General features: G+C 42.9%; 2 protein-coding genes across 2 annotated transcripts; one reads left to right on the top strand and one right to left on the bottom strand.

The window, feature by feature from the left end:
- The first annotated feature begins 3,395 nt into the window (after positions 1-3,395).
- On the top strand, positions 3,396-7,950 carry TUBB1 (tubulin beta 1 class VI). The gene is made up of 4 exons (XM_026862210.1): positions 3,396-3,782; positions 5,381-5,489; positions 5,677-5,787; positions 5,918-7,950. Exons 1-4 carry the CDS (start codon positions 3,726-3,728, stop codon positions 6,988-6,990), a joined length of 1,350 nt encoding a protein of 449 aa, XP_026718011.1. The 5' UTR covers positions 3,396-3,725; the 3' UTR covers positions 6,991-7,950.
- Positions 7,951-8,968: 1,018 nt separating this feature from the next.
- Positions 8,969-10,176, bottom strand: ATP5F1E (ATP synthase F1 subunit epsilon). The gene is made up of 3 exons (XM_026862211.1): positions 10,054-10,176; positions 9,740-9,866; positions 8,969-9,110 (listed from the first exon to the last, which is right to left on the bottom strand). Exons 1-2 carry the CDS (start codon positions 10,149-10,151, stop codon positions 9,743-9,745), a joined length of 222 nt encoding a protein of 73 aa, XP_026718012.1. The 5' UTR covers positions 10,152-10,176; the 3' UTR covers positions 8,969-9,110; positions 9,740-9,742.
- Between the last annotated feature and the right edge of the window lie 109 nt (positions 10,177-10,285).

Below are 10,285 nucleotides of genomic sequence, written 5' to 3'. Positions count from 1 at the left end.
GAGCGGGGCGGGGCGGGCGCTGCGGGTTCACCTGCGGCGGGCGGGAGCGCGGAGCCTCCGCTGGGTGTCCCTTAGTTCGCGTTTATCGGCCCGTGTCTGACGGACGCCGCACTCGGGGCAAGTACAGCCTGCACGTCGCTGAGCCCGTGCCCGGTAATTGACTGCGGGGGATAAGGAACAAACACAGCCGGAGGCTGAGAAAGGGCCTCGTCCACGGGCCTGCTGGTGCCCCTGGGTGAAGGCTCCATCTCACATGCTCAAAAATGGAGCAATAGTGAGCATATATATATATATCCCCCCCCAAAAAAAAAAAACAAAACAAACCAACCCACACCCCAAAACAAAACAACCCACGCCAAAAAAAAGCGAAAAAAAAAAAAAAAGAAAAGGTGTTAAAATATTGCGGTGATTCAATCTGTGCAGTTGCTGTCAACACAGCGTTTGTGACAAGAGGTATCTGGGAGAGATGCAGCCCCTGTGGCTGTGTTACAGGTTTCTTTACCTTTGGCCTAACACTGTGCCCAGCGACTGTGATTGCGTAGAGCATGCAGGCTGGTTTTTTGGTTGGGTTGGGTTTTTTTTTTTGCTAGTCCCAAGTCTCAAGCCCTTTTATGCAACAATTTACAAAAGAATACAGGCTTGCGTCTGTTTTTTAGGCTATTCTGTAGGGTTCAGGACATTTGAAGATTCTTTATTATCTGCTACAAGATTTAGACAATACTAAAAAGTAGTTTGCTAATTTTCCTGCAGAAGGTTTTAAGTATTTGCATGAGTGGACTACCAGTCTCGTTTCCATATGTTGACTAGAGCTTTCATGTTTGGTAAACAGGTTTAGTAAACCACAGCCAGTTCTTCCCTCGCAGCGTTTCTTCCTTAGCTCTCAGCACTTTTTATGAAAGGCGTGAGGCTTATTAACTCCACATGCACAGAGAAACTGAGGCACTAAGAACCAAAGCAGCAAAAACAACAGCAGAGCGAGAATTGAGCCCAGCTGCTGTGCAGTCGACCTTTTTGGCTCTTTGACAAAATTCGTCCCTGCACATGCGTATTTGTTGCTAGTGAGTACTGTGGTCACATTAAAAAAAAAGAAAAAAAAAAAACAAACCAAAAACAAACAAACAAAAAAAAACAAACCCACCCAACCAAAAACCAGAAACAAACTAAAAAAAAAAAGCTGAAAAAACCCTGGGTTGTTCAGCAACAGGACTTTGATATCTACGGCCCACTCTGAAGGCAATAGAAGCAGTGGGCAGCCTGATAACAGAGCCTGGGGACAGGCTGGTAATAGCTGTGCCCAGTGCCAGGCTGCTCCTAATCTCCGCAGTGCCAAAAGTCCCTCGAAGCCAACTCTTCCGTCACCACCTCCTCTTTCTCTGGTGACGCTCAGGGCGCTAATCTGCAATAGCACATGTTCAATGGCCGTGCCTGGGAAGCACACTTGGGCAGTTAACAGGCTTGAGGTTTCTCAGAGCTGAGGAATGACAGGCCTGCAAACAAAATCTACACAGAAACAGGCTTTTCAAATACCAGGTTTGGAATAAAGACAGCCTTGGAGGGTCACAGTTGAGGAGGAGAGGGAAAAGAGGCACAAAACCACCTCCTCTTCACAAAGCGCCTCAGGTACTTGGTGTCATGTGCCATAATTTCTAAGACTCTATAAGGAAGTGTTTCAGAGGAGGTGCGTGATTCCAGGGAGATATTTTTAGCAAGAGAAAAACCAATGTTAAGTGATTGCATATTTCTTTCACTTCCCTTTTTGTGTTCTTTGCTTGTGAGACACTCTCAGTGAGTATATTTATTGCTGAAATTATCCTGCCAAATTTTTTGGACAATGAATTAGCCTCTTCAGCCTCGTCATAAATTGTGGCTATGGTAGATTAATACACTGAATATTTTAAGTAGTAGTTATTTAGTGTCAGCAGCAATCTGACACGCTGTGTCAGTGCAACTCCCATTCCAAATGCAGCAATTGAATATACAACTCAGAATTACATCATTACTTTTAGTTAAGCATAGTTGGGAAAAATAAATATGAAATGTGCATAAATAAAATGAAATGTGCTTTCAAAGTAAATGTCCAAATAAGCTTTCCAGAATTCTGTCTTAGGAAATTGTAGAAGATAGCCACTGCCATTGCAGAGAATACCTACAATGTGGCAATGGAACGAACATAACACCTTGTCTAGCTGGCTAAACCCAACTGTTTAAAGTTTTTTTTTTTTTTTTTTTTTTTTTTTAAATGATGAAACTATTCTGTTTTAGGGAAACAGAAGTAATCTACCTGAATTTAAAGTCTTGCATTTATTGCTCCCTCATGAGTATGGCTCATAGCTTCGCAGAAGATAGCAGAATGTTCACTAGCTACTTTTTTGCAGTGTGCTTCTGGTGAAGTTGTCTTTTCCTCCATTTGCTGGTGGAAGAAGTGGAAGTCATCTGTGGTGGGGAAGTCTGGAATAAGCTGATTTTTCTTTTGGAGCAATATGGAAGGTCAGAGATTCCTTATCTCTAGCACCCCATAAAGTGGTAGTTACTCTCAATGAGTCAAGTCCTTCCACTGTCATCTTTTTACACAAAATAATTTAAGGTGCTTTCCTAATTATAGTTCCTTTTCCTATCCTTAAAAGGAACACTTTCAAAGCACTGACAATCGCCTGACATGTAGTAAAACTACTATAAGCTTCCAGAAGAGAGTCCATTCTGGGTTTCTGTTGCTCAGCGATATTAGTCCTGTTTATCAGCAGGGGACATGTCTGTGTCATGTTTTGCTCAGCCTCGCATCGTTTCCTTTAATGCAGTGAGTGACATATTTCACACAGTGAACATTATAGTTAACTTCAGAGGAACTGGGTGTTCACCTCTAGCATTTTCCTGGCAAGTTGTGAAATACTACATCTCAGATATAAGAACACAAGATATGTAAGAAATACTGTATTTCTTAATGTCAGGAAAGGAAGAGAGAGAGCATCTGTGCAAGTTAGTCACAGGTTGATTCAGATTTTAGATTGGCTGAAATAGGTGGATTGTCATTAAAGGAACATATATCACTGAGAGTGCAATGTTATATTTATGCTTTAAAAAGTGGAGTTTTTTTGTTACTGATCCTGTCCCCCTCCTTCATGCAGTTAAACACTGAGAATGATATTTATTAGTGAACTGCAAATTTGCCTGGCAATGTGCTGAATGTTGTGGTTATAGGAGGCCGCTGCTCAGACGTTATTATTGTTTTTATTATGGATATTGTCCCGTATGACTGATATGATGCTAAAATTTAAATTATGCAGCAGAAGCACATGTACTTAAAAAATTAAGATCATTCATTCTTTTAAGAATCTCCCTATATATGGGTATATATTATGTATAAAATAATGAAACACAGAGACAATGTGCACAGATATTAATGAATCACACTGTTTGCTGCACAGAGAACTAGGATTAATTGTAATGGGGTGCATGTGACAATTTTCTCTTCCAAGCCGCTCAGTAATGTACCTGTGCTCTTGTATGCTGTACACAGGCAGTGAATAGACACTTTGCCTTGCGAAATGCTTTGATGAGCACTCTGAGGAGTGGCTACTCCCCTTGCTGGCTGAGTGACAGTCCCTGCAGTATAAAAAGGCCCCTTGGGGCAGACTGCCCTGGGTGTAGCTGATAAAGCACCAGAAAGAGGGCTTGTTCTGCAACTAGGAAACCTGGTTGTGGCCACCAACAGGTCTAAGCTACGCAAAATGCGTGAAATTGTGCACCTTCAGATTGGCCAGTGTGGGAACCAAATCGGAGCTAAGGTAAGGTCTCTTTTCAATATTGGTCATTAAGTGTGATCAGTGGTAGCAGGTCAAACATCATTAAGGGATGGGGACTTTTGGGGGGAACAATTTGTTAACTCAGTGGTAGGATGCATGGCACATTAGCGGTGAATATGAATACTTTGATATTAAAGTCATAAGATGGGCTTGCTCCTTATGCAAAGATTAAAACATTAACCTTTAAATTAAAGCCTGTCAGTGAATGAAACAGCTGCAGTAACTATGGCACAGTGATTATAAGTGCTCCGGGGCATTCCTGCTGAGACCCATATTCCCAGGGACACTAATGTAGTCTGCAAAACACTGTCATTCCAGGGCTGCAAAGTTGTGATGCCATACAGCAGTAACTCTGCCACATTATAGCAATTAATATGGGGTTGTATTAGTCAACAGAATGACCTGTGCTATCAGTGACCGGTTAGGTTTTTCTAAGAGTAGCACAAAGTGCAGTTCCTGCCCAACAGGCCTTCTGCGAGAGGTAGTGGTGTCTTTTGGAGTATTTTGCTGTTAGTTAGAGATAATTCACTCACCGCTGACTTTCTGTGCCAGGAGGAAAAAAAAAATGCATTGCTTTTTGCTCTGTGTCCATCTTTTTTTTTTTTTTTTTATCGATAAGTAGGAAGTTGTCAAATAAAAGTATCTGGTTTAATTTGGGGCTGGGACGTCTTTGAAGACATATGATAGCTGAAGGATTGTACCGTTGTGTTCTTCCTCCATTTCTTGCTCCCATAAACCTCACCTTGATTTTTACCGGAACATGAAGCTGTGGATGGACAGGGAATGTCATGTTAGACATGACATAGTTGGAAGGTCTGTACTTTTCCTGTTGGCTTTGACCTGGAAACTGCTTACGTCTGATGAGACCTGTAGAAAAGTGCACACACACACACACACACACACACACACACACACATACATGTTGGCATGGTGTATTTGTACACTCAAAAGGAGGCTGCATGCTAAACCAGAAGCCCTTTAAAATTAAAATAGCCTGGTCATTACAGTGAGTGGGTGTGTCTACATTAGGACTGCTGTGGCTGCTGCCTAGATAAGAGCCGCAGTACAAGACATCCATATGAGTGTCAAGATAGAACATTTAGTACCAACATCTGTTTGTGGAAAGCATTGCTCACACACAACTTTGAGCCAGCTTTGCCATGCCACAGTCCCACTTGTATGTGAAAGGTTTCAAAACAACTCTCCCAATCTGCCCCCCCTCCCCGCCCCAACGTTTTTGTTAACCTCATATCAACTAATACCTGTGTTATTTAAATTAATACCAATTTTTCCTTTACTATAAAGAGAACAAATTGAGAGCCTCCACCTATTAGTGCATGGGCAATGGCTAAACAGCATAAATGGTCTACTAAACTTTTCCCTTGCACTTATTTGGGGAGAGGGGAGAAGAGGAGCCCCTCTCTGATCTAATACATAAATGGCAAAACACCCCCCACTTCAGGCACAGTTCCTACTTTACGTGTCAGCAGGCATGAGAGCTGGTGTTGAACACATTGTCCTGAAAAAAAACCAAACAAACCAACCTTTGCATGTATTGAACCTTTCTTTCCTTTTTTCAGTTCTGGGAGGTGATAAGTGATGAACATGGAATTGACATCGCTGGAAACTACCATGGGAATGCGTCACTGCAGCTTGAGCGAATTAACGTGTACTTCAATGAGGCTTACTGTAAGTGCTCAGCACTGATAGGGTGTTGGCATGGCAATTAGCAGAGCCAACATGAAGATTATAGTAAGTAATTAAAAGAAAAAATATCCCAAATCCTATAGGTGGGCTGGATTTTTCAGAGTAGATTATAAGCCTGTCTCTTTGACTTCTAATAATAATTCTTTGCATTTATTTTCTTTTGTCCTAGCCCATAAATACGTGCCCCGTTCTATCTTGGTGGACCTGGAACCTGGTACGATGGACAGTGTACGGTCTAGCAAAATAGGCCCACTCTTTCGACCTGACAATTTTATTCATGGTATGTACAGCTTGCTGTCAGCACACTAACTAGAGTCAACTGTCCTAAAGCGGCCTTTTAACTCTCATCTTCATAGCCTTTCAAAATTTTCTTAACTTTGTGGCTGTTATTTCTGTAATTCTGTTTACAGGTAATTCAGGTGCTGGAAACAACTGGGCTAAGGGCCATTACACAGAAGGTGCTGAACTGATTGAAAACGTCATGGATGTGGTCAGGAACGAGTGTGAGAGCTGTGACTGCCTTCAGGGATTCCAGCTCATCCATTCGCTTGGTGGTGGCACAGGCTCAGGTATGGGCACGCTCCTCATCAACAAGATCAGAGAAGAATATCCCGACAGGATTATGAACACTTTCAGTGTTGTGCCTTCACCCAAAGTATCCGACACGGTCGTAGAGCCGTATAATGCCATCCTCTCCATCCATCAGCTAATAGAGAATACAGATGAAACCTTTTGCATTGACAATGAAGCTCTGTATGATATATGTTTTAGAACTTTAAAGCTCACCAATCCCACCTATGGTGACCTCAACCACTTAGTGTCCCTAACGATGAGCGGTGTCACGACCTCGCTCCGTTTTCCTGGTCAGCTGAATGCAGATCTGAGGAAGCTGGCTGTTAACATGGTGCCCTTTCCTCGCCTGCATTTCTTTATGCCAGGCTTTGCTCCACTGACAGCTCGAGGTAGCCAACAGTACAGAGCCCTCTCAGTGCCAGAGCTTACTCAACAAATGTTTGATGCACGCAACATGATGGCAGCCTGCGACCCTCGTCGTGGACGTTACTTGACCGTGGCATGCATCTTCAGGGGCCGAATGTCTACCAGAGAAGTGGATGAGCAGTTGCTGGCTGTCCAGACCAAGAATAGTTCCTACTTTGTGGAGTGGATCCCTAATAACGTCAAAGTGGCTGTGTGTGACATACCACCACGAGGCTTGAAGATGGCAGCTACCTTTATTGGCAATAACACAGCCATTCAGGAGCTCTTCATCAGGGTTTCTGAACAGTTCTCAGCTATGTTCAGAAGAAAAGCGTTTCTCCATTGGTATACAGGGGAAGGGATGGATGAGATGGAGTTTTCTGAAGCAGAAGGTAACACCAATGACCTCGTGTCCGAGTACCAGCAGTACCAGGATGCCACTGCAGATGTTGAGGAATATGAAGAGGTGGAAGTGGAAGCCAGCTCAGAAAAGGAAGCACTATAAAACCCATGGTAATAGCAAAACATGCCCCTAATAAGCCTGTTGACACTCACTAAAGAAAAAACAGTAGCCATCATCTGCACACCAAAAATACACCTTTCTTCAGAATTGTTTCTTTGCATCTGACCAAAATATAGCCAATATTAATTTCAAAAGCATTGTCTTGTAATGGCAGCTATGCTTTACTCTCCTGAACAACCGTTGCCACCAATTCTCTCCCAAAAAAGAGCCACTACGAAGACATAAGTCTCATAACAGCCTTTCTTGTAAATGTATTCACTTTTAGACTCACCAGATACTGAATGTAACATACAGCCTCTGTGGTTGTGCGTATCTATCAGGATCCTAAGCAACAGCAAAATATGCTATCAACTCATCAAATGTATTTATTCTTAGGTGAACACAGGCTGTGTTGTGTTTGTGAGCTTGTTACTGTTCCAGGAGCACAGACACACCTGTAAGGCCAGCACCTATTTTATTACACACTCCACAGACTGAGGGAAATCTCCAGACAAGTTCAGTTCCTTAAGTTACAGGGGGAGGGGAAAACAACATGCAGCAAAAGACTGAATATGCACATTCTTACTTTTTCTGGAAGTACTTTAATAGTCTAACACATTGCTGTCTTAGATTATTGCAGAGCTTGCATTCATTATCATTGTGTGGTTTGTTTTTATTTCAAACTATAGATTGAGTTATATTAGCATACAAAGTTGTGAACACTGTGTAAAAGCTTTGGTGTGATATTTTTTCCCCATGTATTAACTACTGTAATTTTTTTCCTATCGTTAATTACAGCAAAATGGATAGAATGGTTTGCAGCTAGTTAGATCTAAGTTCAACAGCAATCACTAAATCAAAAACATATCCTGACTTCCAGGAAAAACCTTTCTTGCCAGTCACAGCCATCTACTTAACACTGTATTTATAATATTCTTTAAATAAAAATTATATAGCCTTCTATAAAATACTTTAATACTTGAGCTATTTGATAGACAAAAATAAAGTTTATTCTTGTAAGGACTAACTTTAAAATGCATTAGAAGAATTGAGCTTTTTTTATTATTCTTTTATAAGAGAGAGTTTATTATACTCTGAAGAAAGTAATGCCTCATGCTTGAGTCCACAGCAGAAGTGCCTAGGGGAACACACACATTCTGTAAGTGTGCTCCATTTCCTCCGGTGCAGTGGGACAGTTACAGGTGCTGTGAAGCAGCAGCAACATGCAAACACCTCTCCTAAACCAGCATGGCTGGAAGTACGACTTTGGCTCCCAAGCAAACGTGGTGGCAGTCACCCTCCCCAGTGAACGCATGTCCCTCTTCCCCCCAGTAAAGTGACAAAGTGGTAACACGAAGGACAACCAGTAGATGTGTGATCAGAGTACAGCCCAGAGGTTTCTGTGCCTCCTTCTCCACCTCTTAAAGGACGCCAGGTCTCCAGCTCCCGATTCACTGCTCAGTGTTCAGACAGCTCTGGAGATGAGATCCCCTGTAGCACACCCACAGCAAAATACCCTGCTTCCAGTTCAGTCGTAACCAACTAAACCTTGCCAAATTGTTTTTTCACTGAGTTTTGTTCCAAGCCCAAATGGAAGATGAACACCATGACAACAGAGAATTTTAAAGCCAACAAGTATACCACTTCCAGTAGAGAGAACTGACAGAGATATTTTTAATTATCAAAATTACCTGCCTATATTCTCTTTTGACATAGGTTTTAGTGCAGAAAACTTTTTCCAAATTAATCATTAATCACTGAAATGAAGTAGGCAGAAAAGTTTTAAACAATTAAATTTCTCTTTCATTTATGTATCTGAAATATCAGCATGAAATCCAACAAAAGATTTGCCTGAAAAATAAAGACATGTTGCTACAGAATGGTAGATTCTGCTAACAGTCATGTATTTTTAACACAAGTGAAAGATAAATCTCTGCAAAATGGAGTAGTTTGTTTCAAGAGGAACAACACTTTCCACACATTCATTTAACTGAAGTTACATTTATTAGCATACTGATTTACATAGAGGCAAGTTTTACAGTTGATGCGACGACATTATATTGCAGAGTCTTGAGCTTGTCTACAGCATTGCAGTTTGCTGTTAATTCACCACAGATCAGTTCCTACGAGATTTAAAATAGAAGTTATTCAATTGAAGAATACGTACAAGATATGCTTCAAACAAAAGGCAATAACATTTAATCTCAGATCAGGCCTAGAAGCTGTTCTACTTGCAAGAGGAGCGATTTCAGCTGCTTTGTGATGTATGCAATGTCACAAATAAAGATACAAGTAGCATCGATCTTTCACAGACAGTAGATAACCCTTAAGCAAGTAAGTCTGCTGATAGGGGAAACAGCAGTTCAGAGAGGCTGTCCGTCGGCTTAGTAAAGTGAGACGGGAAACCCATGAACTTCACTACACAAACCCGGCTGTTTTGCTTAAACCCGTAACAACTTCGACCAAACACCAAATCGTTCAAAGCAGGGCTTGATGGACAGAACATCTCACTTTACTGAGCTAAGGAGATTAAGCCGTCTCCTATCCCACACGTCATCAGGATGCAGAGATGTCTGCACTAAGCCGGTCCGAAATCCATTCCAGTGTCATGCATGAAGATCAGAGCTGATCTGCCACACAGAGCACGAAATGATCCAAGCAGCTGGGTGCTTCATTAACCTTACACTGGGAAACCAACACTCCGCCTATAAAAAGCTCTAATACGGCACCCCAGCCCACTCTATTTACTTACATTTTATTCCTTTTTGGGTTTCACAGTTTTCACAGTGGCCATCGCCGCCCTCTCTGCCTCCGCTTTGTACTGAGGCTTCATCGCTGCTCTAACCACCTGAGCACAGATCTGGGAATACCGGATGTAACTAAAGACAGGAGAGAAAAGGGAGAAGAAAACGGCGGTGAGAAAGAAACCCGCCCCAAAAGCTCCTCCACCGCCCCCGGAAGCGCCGCTGTGACCCCGCCAACCCTCCGCGCCAGACCCTCGCCTCCGGCCGCTACGGCTACTGCAGGGAAGCGGCGAGAGGGGCCTCGTCGCCGCCAGGCGGGTACCTGAGCCCGGCCTGCCGCCAGTACGCCACCATGGCTGCGGCTCCGCTCCCGGGCAAGGTCAGCGCCACCGGAAAGGGAAGCACCACCGCGCTGCTCATTAGCCAATCAGCAAGCAGGAATGAGCCTTCCGCCAATGAGAATCTACATTACCTCAGGGAGTCTGACCAATGGCAACTACCACTCGCTCTCCAGTCACAGCGCCCGCCCCTGGCAGGGACCAATCAGAGGGCTG

This window comes from Athene cunicularia, assembly GCF_003259725.1.
Source record: "Athene cunicularia isolate RWA chromosome 20 unlocalized genomic scaffold, athCun1 chr20_part1, whole genome shotgun sequence".
Classification (NCBI taxonomy): domain Eukaryota; kingdom Metazoa; phylum Chordata; class Aves; order Strigiformes; family Strigidae; genus Athene; species Athene cunicularia.
The sequence above is the reverse complement of the archived record's forward strand: the minus strand, read 5'-3'. Positions and strand labels throughout refer to the sequence as shown.